Below are 24468 nucleotides of genomic sequence, written 5' to 3'. Positions count from 1 at the left end.
TTGTGGGCATCCTTCAGCGTTTGACTTGGTAAGTCTAAGAAACTGCTGATGCTGCAGGTCCTGGGACCGCACTTTGAGAGCTGCTTACTCCAAATGTAAAATCCCACCCTCCTGCAAACCTCTGCTATGAGAGGACAGAATCTAACGCCGACTCCACCGTGATCTCCCTGCTTTCTGCCTTGTGGTCTCCACACCCTCAAAAGAGGGCCCTCCCTCCTCATCTTTGTGCCAAAAGGGAGGTGATACATTCCTCCAGAATCCAGGGATTCCAATTTAAGAGTCATCTCTTGTGCGTCAACCAGAAAAGCACTTTCTGCTCTTTGCTTACAGTTTACAGTTTCTTGCCTAGACTTCTTGTTTCCAGGGAGTCAGCTCTGTCCTCATCAGCGTCATCCTGCCTGCCCCTCACTGGGAACAGTACGGTAAGAGCAGGCAGAGGAGAACCAAGATGGAAGGGGAGTGGTCTCGCTGAACCAGAGCAGGACACCCTGGGTCATGCCACTTTCGGGACAAGGACAAGTGTACAGGTTAGATGTGTGTGTTAACAAACCTGAGCTGTTGAGTCGCTAAGTCACGTCTGACTCTTTGCGACCCCACAGACTGTAGCCTACCAGGCTCCTCCATCCAAGGGATTTTCCAGGCAAGAATACTGGAGTAGGTTGCCATTTCCTCCTCCAGAGGATTCTCCCCACCCAGGGATCGAACCCAGTCTCCAGCATTGGCAGGCGGGTTCTTTATTGCTGAGCCGCCAGGGATCTAGACACTCTATAAATTGAATTGATGCTATTGATTTCTTCCTAACACATACAGACTAAATGAGATAAGGAAGATAATTTTACAGCCCAGGACACTTTGGCAAAAATGATGGACAGCCTAAGGGAGACACTGGGAGAAAGAGGAGAAAGTGGAAGCCGCAGAGCAGGTGGGAGGCAGGCCTGGGAGGAGGACACCGGGATGCCTGGCAGTGGCCAGGCTCTGACCCGGGCACCAGGCTGCCATGTTCTTGTCACTGTCCCTCCAATGGTAAACTTGGGGCGGTTGTTCAAGCTAATCTGGGAGCTTGAGCACCACTGAGGGTTTGTGAGTTCCAGTCAGCACACGGTGGACGCTGCACACACAGACAAGACGGGGAATGACCACCAAGTTTATTGAAAGTTAGCTTTGCACCCGTACAACAGAGACCACATGTGAGCCCACTGGCCTCTTTGCTCCCCCTTCTGGAACAGAAAACCTGCTCTAGGACCACAGTTCTGAGGGCAGATCCAGTGAAACTCTTTCCAGAGAACATTCCTAAAACGGGGCCTCCAAGTGACACGTCTTTCCCGAGGGGTCCGGAAGGACAGACGAGTGGAAAGAGGAAGACTTCACTTTCTCCTGACGCAGAAGCAAGAAAGTCAGCCCGCGTGAGATCCAACTCAGAGGCCGAGCTCTCCTCCTCGTCTAAAGCCGTGTTCTGGTCTCTGCTCTGCAGTCCATGGAAGACTGAGAGGGCAGGGATGCTTCCTAAGGGACGCAGTTCCTTGGGATGGAGCCAAGTCTTCTTGAACGGACCGGGGAACAGAACGGGGCTCAGAGAGCCCGACTATGGGCGGGGCTTCTTTCCCAGGTGGGATCTCTGATGCTTGTCGAGGCTCGAGCTCCAGCTGAAGCTCTTGCCGCAGCGGGTGCACTTGTAGGGCTTCTCACCTGTGTGCACCCTCTGGTGCCGGTTGAAGTTGGACCTCTGGATGAAGCTCTTCTCACACACCGGGCACTTGTAGGGCTTCTCACCCGTGTGGATTTTCTTGTGGTAGCGCAGCCCCGAGAAGTCGCTGAAGCCCTTCCCGCAGTAGTCGCACTTGCAGGGCTTCTCCCCCGTGTGGATCCGCTGGTGCTTCATGAAGCTGGAGCTCCGCAGGAAGGCCTTTTGGCAGGTTGGGCACTGGAAGTACGTCTCCCGGCTGTGAGTTCTTTGGTGGAAAACCAGCTGCGAGTTCCGGTAGAAGGTCTTGCCACACTCCCTGCAGGTGGGGAGTCTCTGGGCCATGGGGGCCCTTGGCTGCCCCCGCAGCGCGGCCTCTCTCTTCTCCTCAGGCCATGGTGCGGGCGAATCCCCGGGAAGCAGGGGCAGCAGGTGCGGCCCTGGCTGCTTCCTGGAATTCCTCTCCTGGGGGCAGAGCTGACCCCCTGTCCCTTCGCCCCGCAGGTTCCCCTGGGCCTCTGAGAGGTCCTCTCCTTCTCCAAAGGGTCTTGGCTCGTCCTCACTGAAGAGGCCGCTCAGGGGAGCCTGAGGGGGAGGCTCTCCCAATGCCGGAGGGTCCTGGGCCCTGTAGTTCTCCAAGTTCAGGTTCTCTTTGTCATTCTCCCCTCTGTCCCCTAGAATGAGAAAGAAGATGCAGAATAGCTCAGTCAGCGGTCCGCCCTGCTTGCCAACCTGTGTGTCAGAGAAAGGGTCAGCACAAGACATAACGATTTCTCTTTACCAAGAAGAAGGAAAATGCTGTCGGACCTGAGCACCCAGCACTCGCTTCACATGCGTCCGGCTGTGCCTCAGCTCTGGAAAGGAGGAGAACGCGTGACAGTGGAGGATGGCTCCCAGAGGCCGCAGCGGCCTCCTTGGAAAAGCAGCAGCCAGCTTCCAAAGCCCAGGAGAAACAATTCTAATATAGGAGAACGCTACGCTAACGAGTATTGGTTTTTATCGGATTATATAAAAAGGATAAATGTGATCATGAAAAAATAATTTGAAAAGCATATGAAAGAAAACAAAATCACCCTTAATCATAGCACCCAGAGGCAACTACTGTGAGTGTACATTTCCTTCCAGTCTTTCATTTAAACATGTATGTCGGGAAGATACCCTGTTGAGGGGCATGGCAACCCGCTCCAGTATTCTTGCCTGGAGAATCCTCATGGACAGAGGAGACTGGAGGGCTACAGTCCATGGGGTTGCACAGTCAGACACAACTGAAGGGACTCAGCATGCACACACGCACGTACACGTGTCTGTTTTTCACTGACACGACCAGGACCATACCGTATAAATAGTTCTCTACCTGGCTCTGTAGCCTTTCAATGGTAAAGGGTGGTGTTTATCAATTTCACACGGGTCCTCCCTTCCACAAATCACCCCGAAGTTCATGTCATGTCCCTGGAGCTGTGATGCTCAGAGAAGCTGCCATGTGGAAGTCTGCACCCTTGGTCTGTGCAAGCATCCAGCTTCATTGGTGCTTCACTAACTTCATTAACTCACAAAACAGTTACACTTTGTTTTTCTGATAACTTGGGGTTTGGTTATTACTACTCAGGGACCCATGTGGTAAAGATCTTTATGTGGCTGGTAGAATTTATCTTCAACTTTTATAAATGACTTTATTCCTATAGACCTGAAGGAGCTGTCTGCCCTTCTCTCTGCTATGTCAGTGTCTTTGGAGCTGTTTGCCCTTCTCTCTCCTATGTCTTTCACATTATCGGCTAGAGACCCAGGAATCTGCTGAAGCGCCAGACCAGAGCTTGTTAATTCAGAGCCTTAGAACTTGTTCCTCTTGGAAGGCCAAGGTACTCTCTCTTGTCTTTGAAGAAGCCTTTATAGGTATCATTTTAAAGAGCTGAATAACGGCTCACCATGGAGATATGATAATAAACACAGTAGACTAAAAGAAGATAATTTATTTAAGACTTCTCCTACTGTGGGAATCTAAGTTGTTTGTTTTATTTGGCTACTGTAAATAATGACGTGAGAAGCTTTTTTCTTCACAAATTCTGCCCACATTTCTGATCAGTACCTTAAAGTTTCCTCAAAATACAACTACTGTGTCAACAGGCATGAATGGTGTTATTAAGGCTGCTGACACCGACTGGCAGATCAACTTCCAGCACGACGGTGCCATCCTCAGGTCTAAGAGGCTGGGCAGAGAGGAGGCAAGGTTTCAGTGCCTATTGACTGTCTCAAGAATCTGCTGCTCAGACTGGTGGGAAACGGCTTCTTGTTGGTATAAATGTTAATTCTTTAGTTATTAAAGGATCAATTTTTTTCACATTTATGAGTTACTTTTCATACTCCAAGACTGCTGTCCATTATTTTTAAACTGGGAAAGTCACTTTTCTCTTATCAACTTGCACTCACTCTTTCTATTTTAAGAAAAATAGTCACTTGCCTGTCATGTCCATGAAAAGTTTTTCACCAGTTTAGTCATTATTATTTTGTTTGGGTTTGTGTGCTCTGTGGCTCAGTCGTGTCTGACTCTCTGCAACCCCATGGACTACAGCCTGCCAGGCTCCTCTGTCCATGGGATTTTCCAGGCAAGGATACTGCAGCAGGTTGCCATTTCCTCCTCCAGGGGATCTCTCTGACCCAGAGATCGAACCTGAGTCTCCTGCACTGAAGGCGGATTCTTTACTGCTGAGCCATCAGGAGTGGGGAGAAGCCCCTTGTTTGGAGTTATTTTTATGTGCAGAAGTTGTGGTTTCTTTCTTTTTAAATATAGTCCAGTCTGTTAACCATTTACCTAGTGATTTTTTTCCTGTCACTTTTATACTTATAAAAATCATCCCCAGCTTGACATGAGTCAAATATTTACCCATTTTCTTCCCTATTACTATTATTTTATTTTCATATTTGATGTCTTTTCCATCTGCTTCCAACTTGTTTTGGTAGACGACACACACAAAGTTGAAGTAGATTACTCTTCCCGGAGTGTTTTCTCCTGATTCTGCTCAGAGAAGAGTGACTCATCCTGTGGACTTGCATTGCTTCTTCCTTCCTCAGTCCCTTACAGACCAGTGTCTGGTCCCCAGCCCCCTCTTCAGTTCCACCGGCTTGTATTCTATCAGCATGACACTATGTGAATGAGTTTACCTTCCAGAAATGACGCACTCTGAATATTTACAACCCAACACTGATGAAACACTCTTTCAAACCTTTGTACTACTCTTGCAGTATTCTTCCTGATAAGCGCTTAAGAATCATTTTTCCAAATACAGTTGACTCTCGAACGATGTGGGGGTTGGGGTGACCACCCCAGTGCAGTGAAAATCCAAGTGTAACTTTACAGTCAGCCCTCTGTATCCAAGTTCTCCACCTATGACTTCAACCAAACGTGGACTGTGTACAAATTTATTGAAAAAACTCTTGAGAATAAGCACTCCCACACAGTCCAAACCCTTACTATTCAAGGGCCAACTGTATGTGTATAATTTTCATCCTTTGAAATTGTGATTAGAGGTATGAGTGTAAGACTTTTTCAAGCTCACTTCCCTGCTGACCTACTTTTCCTGTGAGCTCTTCTTCCACGTGGTCAAACAGAAGAACATATCCACTCTCTGGGGCTTGTGTCCCCTGCTCTCAGCCCAGGTTAGGCTTCCCTGGTGGCTCAGTGGAAAAGAATCTGCTTGCCACTGCAGGAGATGCAGGTTCCATCCCTGTGTTGGGAAGATCCTCTGGAGAAGGAAATGGCACCCCACTCCAGTATTCTTACCTGGAGAATCCCATGGACAGAGGAGCCTGGCGAGCTGCACCCCATGGGGTTGCAGAGTCAGACACAACTTAGAGACTAAACAACCACCGAATCTAGGTCTGGCAGGCTGTTAATTCTGGTAACCTTTGGGGCCAGACCACTCCTTTCCTGTCTTGTTATTACTGCCTCGTCCCTGCACACCTGGACTTCTATGTCAGTGGCCCCCAGGACTCTCCTCCTTGGGGGGTACCCTCCCAGCCTGTCCTGCAGGTGGCTGCTTCCTAAGTCTCTCTCCCCACAGATCCTCTCTCAAGAACCTATGATGGTGTTTCTTTGCCTTATCAAGGCAGGCTGGCTTTATACCCTCTCCACAGTCTGGTTCAAGGTAACATCTAACAAGACTGTTGTTAGAAAATGAGATGAAAGGGTGTGCATGTGTGTGTAGGTAGTAGGTAGGTAGGTTTGACAGTCGATTTTATGTAACTGTAGTGTTTTTAAAAGAATTCAGAAGGCAAAGGGTGACTGCTGTTTTACAGCAGATCAAGTTCATATTTCTTTGTACCAACCTTAAAATACGTGATTGATATGAAGTATTTGTTGTTGCTGCTGTGTAATGAAACTTGGGGTGCATAGAAAGTAGCTGAAACACGTTTTTCTGCTTGGTGTCTTGTTTATTTTGTTTGGAGTTGGTGAGTTACCATTTACCATAACCAGAGTCAAAAAAAAAGTCTAGTTACTCTGGACCTTCTCCTTAGGAAGGATAACAGTAATCTGTTAGATGATCTTTTTTTTTTTAATAATAGAACTCAATCCATATCTGATTTGCTCTCAGCCTGTACAATCTTAATTCTCTCTGAGAAAGGAAGCCATCACAACAGGCTGGAGTGAGGCAGCACATCAGATTCAGGGTCCTTCGTCCATAATTAAACATCTGTCAACAACCTGACAGCCAGACAGGAGACCCAACCTCAGTATTCAACCTGGACTGACCAGGTCATGGCTAGTTATGACTGATGTAATAGAAACCAAGTCCTAACCTCTCCCCACCACCTCCAATGTAATGACTGGGGGTCAGAACTGGCCCCCGTCCAGAAATGGACAGGTCACTCACCGATGCAGGTGGGTCTTGGGATCTTCTCATTGGCTTGCAGGTGTGGCCCTGCCAGCTCTACCCCATACCCAGCTGGATCAGTCAGGTCAGGCCTGGCACTGGAAATGCCTGGAACAGAGAGGAGATCAGTGGGCCTGGATGAACGGGGAGGACTGGGGACCAGGCTGTGCTGTTCAAAGGAGGGCCATGCGTGGACAGGGAACTGAGAGGCTCTGGATACCACTGAGGAGCCCGTCTTGGAGGGACACGGGGAACCTCGAAGACACCAGCACCCCCGGGATGGCCAGATGACGGCATAGGCCACAAAAAGAAGGCTCTGGGCAGGAGGGGTCAGACCACCTGGCAGGCTGGTGCGCGGGTCGTGACTGGGACCCCACCCGTGGTTGGCTGGGCACAGTCGGCCACAGCCGAGCCCTGTTGTAACTCAACACCTGCAAGCTACGAAACAGTGAGAAGGTGACTAGATCTGCCGCTCACTGTCACCATCTAACTGAGGGCACCCTGGCACTCACTTCACAAAGGAGAGGAGCCACCGTGGGGCCAGGTGCACGCAGCGTGTTCAATACATGGGAGCTGACACTGTAGCCCGGCCCCTCCAACTCCCCAGCGCCCGGCTGTGTCTCCAAGGATTTCTGTCACCCGGAGAGCACTGAGCAGAGTGGCCAGTCAGTCCACCAGGCTGACCCACCTGCACCTCCTGAGACCATCTTCCCGTAGGTCTCCAGCATGAGATCCCAGTACTGCTCCTTCTGGGTAGAATCCAGGTGCCTCCACTGCTCCTAGAGAAGAACACAAGGCCTGAGTCCAGGGGAGGGTCCCGAACCATCCCTCCCTGCCTGTGCAGGGCTGAGGAGAAAGGAATGGCCTTAGGGTCCTGGCCATCAGAAGGTCTGAGAAACCACAGGAGGGGGTTCCAGACGGAGTCAACAGGCCCGGCCTCTGTACTTCTTGCCATGGAGCGGAAACATGTAGGTTTTAGGTCCCGTGTTCTCTTTTAAGTTGCCTGTTTGGGGAAGCCCTTTCTCCACTCGGCTTGTGTTTAACTCTCAGTGCTCATCGGAGAGATCTTTGGGCAGAAGAAGGAGCCTGAAATTCCCAAGACGTCATTGATGTCTGGAAATTCAGGAGGGAAAGGAAAGTTTTAAAATGTAGTTCTGATTAGCAGATATTAAGCTTAAAAAAAGAGAAGAAAAGGAGGAGTTAATGTTTTCGGGTGGAAGAAACTGCAAAGGTGAAAAGTGACCTCTATATGTTTAACTATTGATCATAACATTTTAAATATGGACTTTAATTTAAAATTTTATAAAGTAGGAATTTTTTACTTTGTTGATCTTCTGTGAGTGAAGTTACCTTAACAACCGTCTGGAAATAACCAGCTTGAGCAAACCCTGCTGAATGCAGGAGTCCTTGGTCCTTCCGGTCAGAACACACAGACCCCCTCTTCAGCACTGGCAGTAATACCCGCGAGGCGGCCTGGCCCCCCAGACACACGGGCACCAAAAGAGTAGCCACCAAGATGCCGAAGACATCCACCAAAACCCTCTGGGGCAACAATCGACCCTTTCAAAGCCCAGAAAAGAGTCTCTGAACAGCGTACCTCCAACCTTAAAGCCACAGACTTACTCGAGGACTGCTAGAAGCCAGCGGTGCTTGAATGAAACCCTTGACTTAAGAGACAAGACGCCAACTACAGTCCTCCCCCTCCCTCTCATTTTCACAAGAGCAGAAAAAAATCTAACTTTCTACTCTGGGAAGTACGAGATTTGATGGGGAAATAATCTGGATTTCATGTGGAAACAGCACCACCTTGTGGGTTTGTGGGGCACTGCCACAACTGACTCGCACAGAGACGTGTGGACTACGTTCCCCTCTGGAGGTCTGAACACAGGGAACGGGCGCCACGCATCCCCGAGTCTGGGAGGCTCTGTCTCTGACTCAGTCACACGTCTGACACGTGGACCTCACACCCTGCCACTGTTCTTGAGGTTCCCAAATCAGGGAAGACATTAGAAGATGTGATTTCTTACATTTAAACATTCCCTTCAGATATAAAAGACTTTGTTGAACATCGAGGGCCTTCTGATAAAAACAGGTGTTGTTAGTTTAGGGAGGGGCACCGGGACTGGGTCGGGACGGTCTGTCAGGGCTGAGCTGCTGTTAATCAGGCATCAGCTATATAGGAAATTTATTTATACTATATATTTATACAGGGCTTCCCAGGCAGTGCACCGTGGTAAAGAATCCACCTGCCGATGCAGGAGACACAAGTTTGATCCCTGGGTTGGGAAGATCCCCTGGAGGAGGACATGGCAACCCACTCCAGAATTCTTGCCTGGAGAGTCCCATGGACAGAGGAGCCTCGCGGGCTACATTGTACGGGGTCACAGAGTCAGACATGACTGAGAACACACCACATATTTATTTATATACATACATACATACACACACACACACACACACACACACACATATATGGTGCTGCTGGTGAGCATTAAGAATCTCTGGACCTTGAGCTATCCAGAACAGGTCATGGCTAATGTCCGTATGTAAGTACCACAGAGCTAACAGCTAACCCCACTAGCTGAAGTGTGTTAATATGCACACCTTTCACAGGGATACCCTGTATTTACTGCAGAAGCAACAAGAGGCCTCCAAGTCTGCTTGAGATCCTTGGCAGAATACCCAGTTCTTTCCCCGCAAGCAGCCTCCTGCCTAACAGTCTGGTTCCTGAGTACCCTGAAAGCAGGAAGAAGGGTACTCTTGAGTCACTGAAAAAGGTATATCCCCCTGCCCACTCCCCACCCCCTACCCCAAGTACAATGTGAAGCTGGGACTCTGGTTTCTAGATCTGTGGGCCTGGAGAGCTGAAGCTCAGACCTGGCTTCATACCACGTTCAACATAGCCTTCCTCACGTTCACTCTAAAGGACCCCACAAGGAGAGTCCTGAGAAGAGGAGTTCTCTAGAAGTTTGGAACAATGCTTTGACTAAAGTCTACAGACACTTGAAAAACTTCATTTTTATCAAATGCAACTTTTCAGAGTCGCTCTCCACATAATCAAAATAGATCTGTTTCTGAGACTTCTGTTTGTGGCCAGGATGGAGTGAGAGGGGCTGGGTTTACCTTCCTGCTGAAGCCCTGACTGAGGGCAAGGTTCTGGGGTCGAGAAGCAGGGGACCCCACTCACCTGAGATGCTGTGTGGAGAAGGGAGGCTCTGAAGTCCTGGTCCCTGACAGGCATTTGCTCGGGCTGGGCAGGCAGCTGGGCAGACAGCTGGGTGGCGGCCGCTGCTGAAGACAGAGACAGAATACTGAGCATCCTGATGTCCTTCTTGACCGCTCACAGAGGGCACAGGGATAAACCTCCCCACCGAGAACCCGCACTTGTCCCACCATCCGCAAGCTCAGACCCACATTTACCTCCCTAACCAACTCTGGCTCCTCCAACCTTCCCGACAGCTGCCCCCAACATCTCCTCCCACCTTCCTCAGACCCCAGATCCGAAAGGCCTGGCCCTGTCATAAAGTGGCTTACATTGCAGACTTTGAATCCCCCGTTGCAGTTGATTCCTGTAGGTGCACCCTGCTTCCCACATATCCAGACACACCCCAATTGGAGCGGCCTATGGGGTCAGTTCCCTCTTGGCCTGCTGATCACAGTCCCCCGGTTTCTCCAGGAGGCAGCACACCCCACCACCAGGAACCGCCCCTCACCTAGACCTTGCTCCATGTCAGACTCCTCTTTCACCACACAGCTCAGTGGCTCCCCGGGCCCGGGGGCTGTGTTCTGGAGCCCAAGCTTCTGAGGTTCTTCAGCAGGAGACCCTGCGTCCCCCGCTGGGCAGCTCGCGGGCTCCGCCTTCTCTGAGAAGACTTCCTGTCCCAGAACTTGGATGCTGATCTAGAGACAACACAGTGCTGATTACTGAAAGACCCAGAGTGAGGGTTTCTGAAAAACACAGAGCTACCCTTCCAGAACACATCCTAAGACAGGCCTTAGGGACACGGGGCAGGGAAAGAAAAGGCCAGCACTTATTTCTGGTCCAGCAGGAACTGGGCAGGGAAGCACCCTGAGGGCAGCTGGAGGATGAGGCCAGAGGGAGACCTGGGAGCCCTTCAGACAGGCTGCTGGGGCTGTGTTTCTACTGGACAGCCTCCACCAATTAAGACGCAGGTGTCTTTGGGACAACTCCCCAAACACTCCAAAGATGGGATGGGAGGGGAGACTTTATCTTCAATCCCTAATGGCCGAAAAGCATAGTGTCACAGGGAGACCTAGGATCAGGTGTGGCGTGGGGATATACAGAGGAGGTATAATGAGAAACACGCTGAGGAGATATAATGAGTCTTCGTCCCAGGCTCCTGGCACAGAGCTCTGAAACCCCTGGGATGTCCTGAAGGACAGGAGTGCCAGGAGCCACTTTTGTGGTTCAGACGAGCCCCTCCCAACCGTCCCTGAGTTAGATCATGATAGGATAACTCTTGGTGGCCCTGGATAGCTTCATGATGGAGGCCCGTTGTCAGGGGAACTAACCTGGTGACTGGAGGGCCAGAACATTCAGCCCCGCCCCTCAACCTCTAGGGCACAGAGGGGCTGGAGCTCTTCAACCACTAATGGCCAATGATCAATCTGTCATGCCTGAGTAACGAGAACACCATGCTGCTGCTGCTGCTAAGTCGCTTCAGTCGTGTCCGACTCTGTGCGACACCAGAGATGGCAGCCCACCAGGCTCCCCCGTCCCTGGGATTCTCCAGGCAAGAACACTGGAGTGGGTAGCCATTTCCTTCTCCAATGCATGAAAGTGAAAAGTCAAAGTAAAGTCGCTCAGTCGTGTCCGACTCCCAGCGACCCCATGGACTGCAGCCCACCAGGCTCCTCCGTCCATGGGATTTTCCAGGCAAGAGTACTGGAGTGGGGTGCCATCGCCTTTTCCCTAGTAACTCCTAAACTGTGGGGTTCAGGGAGCTTCCAACCTGGTGAACACATACAAGGGTCAGGAGGATGGAGTGCCCAGAGGAGGGCATGGAAGCTCTGTGTATCCCCCATGTCTTCTATTTGGCTGGTCCTCAATCATAGCCTTTAGAACAAACTGGAAAATGGAAGCAAAGTGTTTCCCTGTGATCTGAGTCATCCTAGCAAGTTATCAAACCTGAGGAAGGGGCCATGGGAACCTCCCAATCTGTAGCCAGCTGGCCGGAAGTCTGAGTGAACCCTGCAGCTTGTGACTGGTGGCTGAAATGGGGGAAGTCTTACAGGACCAGCCCTTATCCTCTGGGTTGAGAAAAGCAGACCGCTGCTATCATAACTGAACTCAATAGGAGGACACCTAGTTGAGATCAGAGACTCGGAGAATTGGTTGTTGGTGTGAAAAACCCCACATATTCAGTGCCAGAAAAAAAGATAACCCCTGGGACTTCCCTGGTGGTTCCATGGTTAACCACTTCCCTGGTGGTGCCAAGGCAGGGGACACAGGTTCAACCCCTGGTCCAGAAAGATCCCACATGCTGTGGGGCAACAAAGCCTGTGCATCACAACTACTGAGCCCGCACATCCTAGAGCCGATGCTCTGCAACAAGAGAAGCCACTGCAATGAGAAGCCCATGGACTGCAACTAGACAGTAGCTCCCGCAACTAGAGAAAGCCTGCACGTGGCAACAAAGACCCAGCACAACCAAAAGTAAGTAAATGATTAAAAAAAAAAAAGACACGCCCCTGCTAAGACCCCAGAGGACCTGGTGCTTCCCTCACACATCACAGCACTCTCTGCTCACCCACTGCCACAGCCTCTGGGGGTCTCCCTTCAAGCTCTCCACGAGGGTCACGGCCTCCTCCCCGCTGCCTGGACACTGCTTCCGCACCCACGTCTGGATCTCCCCAGGCAGAATGCTCAGGAACTGTTCCAGCATCAGCATCTCCAGGATCTGCTCCTTGGTGTGAACCTCTGGCTGCAGCCACTGGAAACAGAGCTTCCGAAGCTGTTGGAGGGTTTCATGGGGCCCGGACATCACCTGGTAAGGAAACTGCCTGAAGAGCTGGCGTGCGGTCTCGGGGCTGGAGGGCTCCCCTCGGGGGGTGGCATCTGGGCCAGGGAACAGGAGCTCCTTGGCCTTGGCTGGTGGTGGCAGCAGGACAGGAGCCTGCCCCAACTCCACGGGCATCATCTGGCGTGGCGAGTCCTTTTAGGGGACGTGCTTCTGGGACGGAGCTGTCCCCAGGAGAGCCAGGTCTTCTCAGAGCCTCTCACAGGGACCCTGGAGGGGCAGCGAGAGCAACATTACATGGGCTAGGGGGATGCACTTTCACAAAAGAACAGAACCACCTGTCCTGCCTGAGAGGTGAGGGAGGGAGTCGTGGGTCTTCTGAAATCAATGGATGCACTATTTTACTTTGAAATATGGTAAACTTGAAGCTGCAAAGCAAACTACTAGAACCATAGCTAGACTGTCACCACAACTCTGACCATTTTTAGTGTTCTCTCTTGGTCTTCAAATGGCCAGACCAAGAAGAAGAATGAAATGCACCACGTGAAGCATGTCCACTAGGTTTCCAGGTAAATAGCTCTTCTCCACAACACTCCGATATCTGCACCCATAGGTCTGCAGACCAAAATAGAGAGCCGAACAGAGACACTGATGGCCTAGGATTAAAGACTAAGGTTGAAAAGACTGTGTGTGTGCATGCATGCTGAGTTGTGTCTGACTCTTTGCAACCCCATGGACTGTACTCAACAAGGGTTCTCTGTCCATGGAATTTTCAGGCAAGACTACTGGAGTGGTTTGGGCTGCCATTTCCTTCGTCAGGGCATCTTCCTGACCCAAGGATCTAACCCATGTCTCTTGCATTGGCAGGTGGATTCTTTACCACTGCGCCACCTGGAAGCCCAAGGTTGAAATGACTAGATGCTTCCAAAATAAATAAGAAGTTGAAGAGAACTTTTTCCCCAAAAGGTGCAATGAAAGTTCTAAGTGACCTCTTTTGAGTGCCATGTTGACAACTGGGAATTTATGAAAAATCTGTCATACTAAAATTTTCAACCCTAAACTGAAAAAAGTCTTAGAATAAATACTGACTACCACAAAAACATTCCTACAGACATGAAGCAAGTTTTATGGTGAGTGGTATCAAAATTCAGAAGGCAGGAACTAAGACAAGGAAAAGAGAATTAGGAAATGACGAAGTTAATATTAAGATGTTTCAAAAGGAGCGTGCAATATTTCTAGATAGCTTTCTTGCATGTAATCCTAATATTGGATTATTGGATCTATATTAAAATATTATAAAGGAGCTGGAGGTCATCATTTCTCCATAACATGAACCATAACAACCAAAAAAACACCCAGTCAATTGGGTGCCAGGGTTAATCAGAGATCAGTACAACACTCTAGCTTTTGATGGCTGCTTTGTCCTTGAGGGGCTTCCCTGATAGCTCAGTTGGTAAAGAATCTGCCTGAAATGCATTAGATTCCTGGGAAGGAAGATCCCCTGGAGAAGGGATAGGCTACCCACTCCAGTATTCCTGGGCTTCCCTTGTGGTTCTGCTGGTAAAGAATCTGCCTGCAATGCAGGAGACCTAGGTTTGATCCCTGGGTTGGGAAGATCCCCTGGAGAAGGGAAAGGCTACCCACTACAGTATTCTGGCCTGGAGAATTCCATGGACTGTATAGTCTATGGGATCACAAAGAGTTGGACATGACTGACCAACTTTCACTTTCAATTTTTTCACTTTTGTCCTTGAGGTGTAAGAGCAATGTCTTTATCCCCATGACTTCACCTAAACAGTTCACTCTATATCACAACATCATTTAAAAATAAAACAAGCAGGAGATTGCTTCAAGATGGTGGAGTAGAAGGCCACGTGCTCACCTCCTCCTGTGAGAGTGCCAAAATCATAGCTAACTGTTGAACAATCATTGACAGGAGGACACTGGAAAAAAAGGTACCCCATGTCCAAAGACAAAGGAGAAGCCACAACAAGAGGGCAGACGGACGCAATCAAGAAAAAATCAAATCTCATACTTGCTGGATGGGCAACCCACAAACTGGAAAACAATTATACCACAGAGGTTCTCCCACTGTTGGGAAGGTTCTGAACCCCAAGTCAGGCTTCACAATCTGGGAATTTGGCAAAGGGACTAAGAATCCCCAGGGAATCTGATGTTGAAGGCCAGCAGGATTCGATTGCAGGACTTCCACAGGACTGGGGGAAACGAAGACTCCACTCTTGGATGGCACAAAATCTTATGTGTACCAAGACCCAGGGGAAAGGAACACTGACCCCACAGGAGACGGAACACTGACCCCACAGGAGACCGAACCAGACCTGCCTGCTAGTGTTGGACTGTCCCCTGCAGAGGTTCAGGTCAGCAGGGACTCACCATAGGGACGGGGACACTGGCAGCAGCAGTCCTGGGAGAGGCACCTTGGCATGAGCCCTCTTGGTGTTTGCCAATAGCCCTACCATCAGTTCAGTTCAGTTGCACAGTCATGTCTGACTCTGCGACCCCATGGACTGCAGCACACACCAGGCTTCCCTGTCCATCACCAACTCCCAGAGTTTAGTCAAACTTATGACCATTGAGTCAGTGATACCATCCAACCATCTCATCCTCTGTTGTCCCCTTCTCCTCCTGCCTTCAATCTTTCCCAGCATCAAGGTCTTTTCAAATGAATCAGTTCTTCGCATCAGGCAGCCAAAGTACTGGAGTTTCAGTTTCAACATCAGTCCTTCCAATGAATATTCAAGACTGATTTCCTTTAGGATGGACTGGTTGGATCTCCTTGCTGTCCAAGGGACTCTCAAGAGTCTTCTCCAGCACCACAGTTCAAAAGCATCAATTCTTCGGCGCTCAGCTTACTTTCTAGTCCAACTCTCACATCCATACATGACTACTGGAAAAACCATAGCTTTCACTAGATGGACCTTTGCTGGCAAAGGTCTCTGCTTTTTAATATGCTGTCTAGGCTGGTCTACCACAGAGCCTATAGATTCCAGGGCTGGGTAGCCTCAGGCCAAAGAACTAACAGGGAGGGAGCATAGTCCCACCCATTAGCAGATAATTGGATTACAGTTTTACTGAGCAAGGCCCTGTCAGAGCAAGACCTAGTTTTTCCCCAGTTCCTCCCATCTGGAAGCTTACACACTCTTAGCCTCATCTACCAGAGGGCAGAGAGCAGAAGCAAGAACAACTACATTCCTGCAGCCTCAAGAACAAAAAGCACAATCACAGAAAGTTAATCAAAATGAAAAGGCACAGGATTATGTCACAGATGAAGGAACAAGATAAAATCCCCAGAAAAACAACTAAATGAAGTGGAGATAGGCAACCTACCAGAAAAAGAATTCAGAATAATGATAGTGAGGATAATCCAGGATCTCAAAAAAAAAAAAAAAAAAAAGAATGGAGGCACAGATTAAGATGACATAAAAAGGTTTAACAAAGATTTAGAAGAACTAAACCAGAAAAAGAAAGCAAAAATTTTTTGAGGGGATAAAATAGAAAGGTAAGAAGATTATGTTTCTTGTGTGGACCCCACTAACTGTCCTTTGTGCTTACAAAGAGACCCATGTATCGGGCTGGTCAGAGAGTTTATTTGGGTTTTTCCATAACATCTTACAGAAAAACCTGAACAAACTTTTGGCCTACTTGATATTTCATTCATATATTCATCCAGCACCCAGAGGGCTACAGCAACATGTGCTCAATAATTCAGGAATTCTATTTCTTTTCATGGCAGCCTACCCACTGTAAACAACAACAGTACTAGAGAAAGCCTAAGAGGCCACTGTTTTCAGGCACTGAACAACAGGTAGGCAAGAAAGGAATCCCTGAGAGAAGAAAAGCTCATGAGGAGGGTCCCATGGTCATCATAGCTGTCTGCAAAGGAATGATTTCCAAAGCCCAGTGCAGGATGCTGGAGCTCAAGCAGAGACCAGGGGCTACTGAAGCGGCTAGAATCATAAAGAGCAGGGCAGTGGGGAGGAGGAAGCTGTGGCAATGGAGGCAGACAGTTGTGGAGGGAGGGGGGGTTTCCTTGTGATGAATCTTGGCCAAGGGTTGGACTGCACTCAGCATGGTGGAACTATCCAAGGTTCAACAGGGAGCAGTTGCTACCATGTTAAAAGAGCAAATGAGGGATACAGAAGGCCAACCAATGATGAGAGACATTTACATTTCTGACCCCAAAAGTAGAGAAACATTCAACGCATCCTGAGTTATCTGAAAGGTCATATTAGGAGTAAGGACCATGCTTGAGAGTAAGACCTACCTACTCTAAACATGCCCCCAAAAACCTAAAAATATGCTTCAACAATATCCACCAAGGAGGCCCAGTCTGTTGGTCTATTCTGATCCAGTTACAAGAATTAGAGGGAATTCCTTGGCAGTCCAGTGGTTAGGACTCCATGCTTTCACTGCCAACAGCCCAGGTTCAATTCCTGATTAGAGAACTAAGATCCCACAAGCCATGCAGAACAGCCAAAGAAGAAAAGAATTTGGGAGACACCTTGGGTTTTCAAAAGATCTACCCTAAAACCAAGCTGGTTATTGTTCAGTCACTAAGTCATGTCTGACTCTTTGTGATCCCACGGACTATAGCATGCCAGGCTTCCCTGTCCTTCACTATCTCCTGGAATTTTCTCAAATTCATGTCCATTGAGTCGGTGATGTTATCTAGCCATCTCGTCCTCTGCTGCCCCCTTCTCCTTTTGCCTTTAATCTTTCCCAGCATCAGAGTCTTTTTCAATAAGACAGTTCTTCGCATCAGTGGCCAAAGTATTGGAGCTTCAGCATTAACACTTCCAATGAATATTTAGGGTTGATTTTTTTTAAGACTGACTGGTTTGATCTCCTTGGAAAGGTATGGCAAACCTACACAGAGTATTCAAAAGCAAAGACATCACTTTGCCAACAAAGGTCTATATAGTCAAAGCTATGGTTTTTCTAGTAGTCAGGTATGGATGTGAGAGTTGGACCATAAAGAAAGTCAAGCACTGAAAAATTGATGCTTTTGTATTGTGGTGCTGGAGAAGACTCTTAAGAGTCCCTTGGATTGCAAGGAGATAAAAATCAAACTAACACAACCCAAAGGTGATCAGTCAGTAATTGAACTGCCTGCTAGAAGAAAAATCAACACTCTTCAGAAGAAGATAACAGAATCCTTAGTGTCTACAATGTGCCATCCATAATATCCATGATACGATCCAAAATCAAGGGGAAAGAAGTCAAGAGAATCCAGGCCCTGATGGCCTCAGGACTTAAAAACAATATAATTTTAATGATAGAAGAGATAGTGACTTTCCACAGAGAACCAGAAATCATAAAGAGAAACAAATGCAAATTCTAGAAAATGAACTGTCAACCCAGAATTCCACATCCAACAAAAACACCTTCCAAAGAAAGAATTAAAAAAGACATCTATCAGATAAAAAAAGCCATGAAAATTTTCCCCCAATGATGCATACTGCAAGAAACGCTAAAGGACATTCTTCCAGTTGAAGGAAAACTCACATCTACAGAGAGGAATGAACTGAAGTTGCTCAGTCGTGTCCAACTCTTTGTGACTCCATAGACTGTAGCCTACCAGGCTCCTCTGTCCATGGGATTTTGCAGGCAATAGTACTGGAGTGGATTGCCATTTCCTTCTCCAGGGAGTCTTCCCAACCCAGGGCTCGAACCCGGGTCTACCGCATTGTAGACAGACGCTTTACCATCTGAGCTACAGAGAGGAATGAAAATCTCCAAAAATGGTAAGCACATGGTGAATAAATGTAAGATACTATGCTTCTATTTCTTCTAACTTCCTTAAAAGAAGCAACTGACTGTTAAGGCAAAAATAGCACTAGTATAAGTAGAACATAAGATAAGTATAAGTGAAATATATAAATACAGCACAAAGAAGGGGGTAAATGGAATTAATCTGTTATTAGGTTATTACATTTATGAGGTGCTAATGCAGAAACAGAAAATTGAAAGGAAGAAGTAATGTCAGGTGAGGTGACAGATGGGAAATGTAAAGGTGTTAAGTGAGGGGTAGGAAATGAGAAATGTGAGTTATAAAGTGGAACAATATTAAAGCACACTCTGATAAGTTAACCTTTGATAATTGAAGGATGCATAATGCTAGCTGTAAAAGTATTATACAAAGAGGTATAGCTAAAAAAAACAAGAGACAAACAATGAAAAGCAGTCAGTAATATACAGGAAAGAATCAAGAGAAGAATAAAAAGCAGAAAGATCAAGTGCAAAAAAAGACAATATGACAGCCTAACACCCAACCAATCAATAATTACATTAAATGTAAATGGACGAAACACTAGAATTATAAGGTACAGATTGTCAGATTTAAAAAAAGCAAGACCCAACTATATGCAATCTACAAGAGACATTTTATATTTAAAGACACAGATAGTTTGGAAATAAAATGGAGGAGAAAAGACATTCCATGCAAACAGCAAGCACATGAAAGCTGGTATAGTTACATTAGTATCTAACCAAGAAACTTCATGACAAAGAGAAAAGGAGGGACATTTTATTATGATAATTGGGTTAAACCACCTAGAACACAAAGCACCCTAAAAGTGTAGGCACCTAATATCAAGTCTAAATGGAGAACTCCTCAATCATCATTGGAGATTTTAACACTGTTCTCTCAGTAACTGATAGAAAAATAGACAAAACAAAACAAACAAACAAACAAACAAAAATATATATATATGAGTAAGGAAATAGATATCTACTACTGTGGGCAAGAATCCCTTAGAACAAATGGAGCAGCCATCATAGTCAACAAGAGTCCGAAATGCAGTACTTGGATGCAATCTCAAAAACAACAGAATGATCTCTGTTCGTTTCCAAGGCAAACCATTCAATATCACAGTAATCCAAGTCTATGCCCCAACCAGTAACGCTGAAGAAGCTAAAGATGAACGGTTCTATGAAGACCTGCAAACCCTTCTAGAACTAACACCCCCAAAAGATGTCCTTTTCATTATAGGGGACTTGAATGCAAAAGTAGGAAGGCAAGAGATACCTGGAGTAACAGGCACATTTGGCTTTGGAGTACTGTATGAAGCAGGGAAAAGGCTAATAGAGTTTTGCCAAGAGAACACACAGGTCATAGCAAACACCCTCTTCAAACAACAGAAGAGAAGACTCTACACATGGACATCACCAGATGGTCAATACCAAAATCAGATTGATTATATTCTTTGTGGCCAAAGATGGACAAGCTCTACACAGTCAGCAAAATCAAGACTGGGAGCTGATTGTGGCTCAGATCATGAACTCCTTATTGCCACATACAGACTTAAATTGAAGAAAGTAGGGAAAACCACTAGACCATTCAGGTATGACCTAAATCAAATCCCTTATGACTATACAGTAGAAGTGACAAATAGATTCAAGGGATTAGATCTGACAGAGTGCCTGAAGAACTATGGATGGAGGTTCATGACACTGTACAGGAGGCAGTGATCAAGACCATCCCCAAGAAAAGGAAATGCAAAAAGGCAAAATGGCTGTCTGAGGAGGCCTTACAAATAGCTGGGAAAAGAAGAGAAGCGAAAGGCAAAGGAGAAAAGGAAAGATATATCTATTTGAATGTAGAGATCCAAAAAATAGCACGGAGAGATAAGAAAGCCTTCCTCAGTGATCAGTGCAAAGAAATAGAGGAAAACAACAGAATGGGAACGACTAGACATCTCTTCAAGAAAATTAGAGATACTAAGGGAACATTTCATGCAAAGATGGGCTCGATAAAGGACAGAAATGGTACAGACCTAACAGAAGCAGAAGATATTAAGAAGAGGTGGCAAGAATACACAGAAGAACTATACAAAAAAGTTCTTCACCACCAAGATAATCACGATGGTGTGATCACTCACCTAGAGCCAGATATCCTGGAATGCAAAGTCAAGTGGGCCTTAGGAAGCATCATGACGAACAAAGCTAGTTGAGGTGATGGAATTCCAGTTGAGCTATTTCAAATCCTGAAAGATGATGCTGTGAAAGTGCTGCATTCAATATGCCAGCAAGTTTGGAAAACTCAGTAATGGCCACAGGACTGGAAAAGGTCAGTTTTCATTCCAATCCAGAAGAAAGGCAATGCCGAAGAATGTTCAAACTACTGCACAACTGCACTCATCTCAAACGCTAGCAAAGTAATGCTCAAAATTCTCCAAGCCAGGCTTCAACAGTACATAAACCATGAACTTCCAGATTTTCAAGCTGGATTTAGAAAAGGCAGAGGAACCAGAGATCAAATTGCCAACATCCGCTGGATCATTGAAAAAGCAAGAGAGTTTCAGGAAAACACCTACTTCTGCTTTATTGACTATGCCAAAGCCTTTGACTGTGTGGATCACAACAATCTGTGGAAAATCCTGAAAGAGATGGGAATACCAGACCACCTGACCTGCCTCTTGAGAAATATGTATGCAGGTCAAGAAGCAACAGTTAAACCTGAACATGGAACAGACTGGTTCCAAATAGGAAAAGGAGTGCGTCAAGGCTGTATATTGTCACCCTACTTATTTAACTTACATGCAGAGTACATCATGAGAAACGCTGGACTGGATGAAGCACAAGTTGGAATCAAGATTGCTGGGAGAAATATCAATAACCTTAGATATGCAGATGACACCACACTTGTGGCAGAAAGTGAAGAACTAAAGAGCCTCTTGATGAAAGTGAAAGAGGAGAGTGAAAAAGTTGGCTTAAAGTTCAACATTCAGAAAACGAAGATCATGGCATCTGGTCCCATCACTCATGGCAAATAGATGGGGAAACAGTGGAAACAGTGACAGACTTTATTTTGGGGGCCTCCAAATTTACTGTAGATAGTGACTGCAGGAATGAAATTAAAAGACGCTTGCTCCTTGGAAGAAAAGTTATGACCAACCTAGACAGCATATTAAACAGTAGAGACATAACTTTGCCAACAAAGGTCCGTCTAGTGAAAGCCATGGTTTTTCCAGTAGTCATGTATGGATATGAGAGTTAGACTGGAAAGAAAGCTAAGTACCAAAGAATTTGATGCTTTTGAACTGTGGTGTTGGAGAAGACTCTTGAGATTCCCTTGGATTGCAAGGAGATCCAACCAGTCCATCCTAAAGGAAATCAGTCCTGAATATTCATTGGAAGGACTGATGTTGAAGTTGAAACTCCAATACTTTGGCCACCTGATGTGAAGAACTGACTCATTTGAAAAGACCCTGATGCTGGGAAAGACTGAAGGCAGGAGGAGAAGGGGACGACAGAGGATGAGATGGTTGGATGGATGGCATCACCGATTCAATGGACATGAGTTTGAGTAAGCTCGGGGAGTTGGTGATGGACAGGGAAGCCTGGCGTGCTGCAGTCCATGGGGTTTCAAAGAGTTGGATGTGACTGAGCGACTGAACTGAACTGAAGGAAATAGAAAATCTAAACAACACTGTGACCCAAGTTGATACAACCATCATTTAAAACAACAACTGCAGAGTACACATTCATTTCAAATGCATAGGAAGCACTCATGAAAACAGAATATGTGTATAATTATGTTTCAAAACACTAGAATCTTAAAGTATAGATTCTCTGATCACAGAGTAATTAACTAGAAAACAATAAGATACCTAGAATATCCTAATATATGGGAATATTAAATAACCTACTGTCAAAGAAAAAAACCAGATAGGAAATTAAAACATTTTTTTCATATTGACCGATAATGAAAACACAACATATTAAAATTTGTAGGAAATGGCTCAAGGCTGCTTAGAGAGAATTAAACAGCTTTAAGTAAATATGTTAGGTTGGGAACTAAGTGAATTGCAAAAGGCTTAATCTGCAGGGCTTAATGCAAAGCCAGAGGAGGAGATACTTTTACAAAAAGGATTAGAGTTAACTTTTCCAGGAATGTCTTTTATAAACAAATTATTATTAGTGGAAGTACTTTGTCTCATAATTAAACAACTGCTGAGTGAATTTTACAACTTAATTCAGACGCTGAGAAAAAAATAAACTCTATTGAAAATAAACATGTTAAAACTTTTAAATATATATGCATCCTTCACTAGCTAGATATGGCTCCTGAATTTCAAATAGCAAGTAGCAAGATTTTAGATAGCAAGAGACTGATCTGTGGACTTATTCATATTTACTTAGTTCCTGAATTAAGATAGCCGTTTAGATAACACCTAGGGAAAGCGACTTTCAGGGAAAACTGTCTCATAAAATATTTAACTCTGATTTCAGCTATTATACTTTCACATAATGGTAGGGGAAATGCCTCAAGTATTCATAATTACTTTATGGGCTTCCCTGGTGTTTCACATGGTAAAGAATCCACCTGTAATGTGGGAGACATAGGTTCGATCCCTAGGTTGGGAAGATTCCCTGGAGGAGGGCATGGCAACCCACTTCAGTATTCTTGCCTGGAGAATCCCCATGGACAGAGGAGCCTGGCCAGTTACAGTCCATGGGGTCACAAAGAGTCAGATACCACTGAGCAAGTTAAGCACAGCACACACATAAATGGCTCATAGGTTGGTACTGCAAATACTTTATGAGACTCTACTCCTATTAGTTTTGAAAAAAAAAAAAGTAAAGTTCTCCCAAACGTATAGTTGTTATACTTATTAAAGCTATAACAAATTAGAATGCACTTTTAAATGAACATCTAGGTACACAGATACTTATCCATTCACATATGAGCAGCCATTCGCAGAGCACAAAGATGGTCTCCTTAAACTTCAGTCAAGCTTCTGAGTCATCTTTTTGAGTAGGGCTGGCCCTTGGACTCTGTCCTTGGCCCTTCTAGTCTAGTTTAGCAAGAATCTTTCTGACTCCAGTTTAGGGAAAATCCCCTACTTTTGAAATTTGATCAAATTTAACATCCTTTGACCATCCTTGGTATCTGACCAAATTCCCTATGGCCCTGACCTGCCTTCAGCAAAGCCGGTCAAGTTAGTTTAGCCAGAATGACCCCCTTAAGCCGGACGTTTCCTCTTAGTAATTTTCCATCCACTGACCCCACCCCACCCCTTGACTATAAATCTCGACTTGTCCTTGTTGTATTCAGTCTGTCCCTCCCATACCTCAAAACCCCATGGGAGTCCCCCTGAATACTGTCCACCTTATTGCTTTTAAGGAGTGTCTGAGTAACTTTTTTCTCTATCAAGTTCCATGTTAGGCACGGTTCCAGCAGATCCTCAGAAATGGGCTTCCCTGGAGGCTCAGCAGTAAAGAACATGTCTGCCAATAACGGACAACGCAGGTTCCATCACTGGGTGGGAGGAGATCCCCTGGAGAAGGAAATGGCAATACACCCCAAGTATTTTTGCCTGGAAAATTCCATGGACGGGGGATACTGGCAGGCTGCAGCCCATGGGGTTACGAAGAGTCGGACACGACTTAGCGATTAATCAACAACCCTCACAAATACCCAGCAAGGCGAGTATTACACTGTACAGGTCTGAAATCTCTGAGGCTCACCGAGGCGGCCAAATTCAAACCCAGGAAGCTCTAACCGCCTGTGCCTTTGGGAGGAGAGCGGCAAACCTTTGGTAACTTGAGTGGGGGAGGGGCGGAGCGGGCGGGCTTAGGAGCTGTCACAAACAGCTGGAGGGGAGGAGGAGCTACAGGCACTGAGGCCAGGGAGGGGATCCGGCCCTGCCAGGCGCCGGGCAGCGCTGCCCACTGCGCCCTCCACCCTCTGCCCAAGACGCCGACCGCACCCAGGAGCCAGGCTGCGGACATCAGCCCATACGGGTTCCCTCTTCCCGAGGCTCACTTCCAGCCTTCTAGGGGAGGCAGGAGAGAGGCCCCTTCTCGTCCCAGGCCAGAGACGTGGCTGGAGAGTCCGGCGGGGCCCACAGGCTCGGGGGCGCTGGCCCGGTCGGGGTACCTTGCCTCCACTCACAGCCCCGCTGCCCCTCCCCCC

General features: G+C 46.9%; 1 protein-coding gene across 4 annotated transcripts in view; it reads right to left on the bottom strand.

Annotated features, from left to right (window-relative positions):
* Positions 1–1124: 1124 nt before the first annotated feature.
* ZNF18 (zinc finger protein 18) overlaps positions 1125–24468 on the bottom strand; it is a 23587-nt gene continuing 243 nt past the window's right edge. Inside the window, exons 1-8 of one of the 4 annotated variants that reach the window (XM_010842997.1) lie at positions 24319–24445; positions 23662–23830; positions 12318–12797; positions 10260–10446; positions 9734–9837; positions 7235–7325; positions 6547–6654; positions 1125–2355 (exon numbers count right to left, since the gene is read on the bottom strand). In XM_010842997.1, coding sequence (XP_010841299.1) covers positions 1583–2355; positions 6547–6654; positions 7235–7325; positions 9734–9837; positions 10260–10446; positions 12318–12707 — 1653 coding nt within the window. In that variant the 5' untranslated portion in view covers positions 12708–12797; positions 23662–23830; positions 24319–24445 and the 3' untranslated portion in view covers positions 1125–1582. Of the gene's footprint in view, positions 2356–6546; positions 6655–7234; positions 7326–9733; positions 9838–10259; positions 10447–12317; positions 12798–23661; positions 23831–24318; positions 24446–24468 lie in introns of those variants that run through there. The other 3 variants (XM_010842996.1, XM_010842995.1, XM_010842998.1) reach the window with 3 other exon arrangements.

The sequence above is a fragment of the Bison bison genome, unplaced genomic scaffold, assembly GCF_000754665.1.
Source record: "Bison bison bison isolate TAMUID 2011002044 unplaced genomic scaffold, Bison_UMD1.0 scf7180017864180, whole genome shotgun sequence".
Classification (NCBI taxonomy): Eukaryota; Metazoa; Chordata; class Mammalia; order Artiodactyla; family Bovidae; genus Bison; species Bison bison.
Note: the sequence above shows the minus strand (reverse complement) of the source record. Positions and strands in the feature narration are given on the sequence as shown.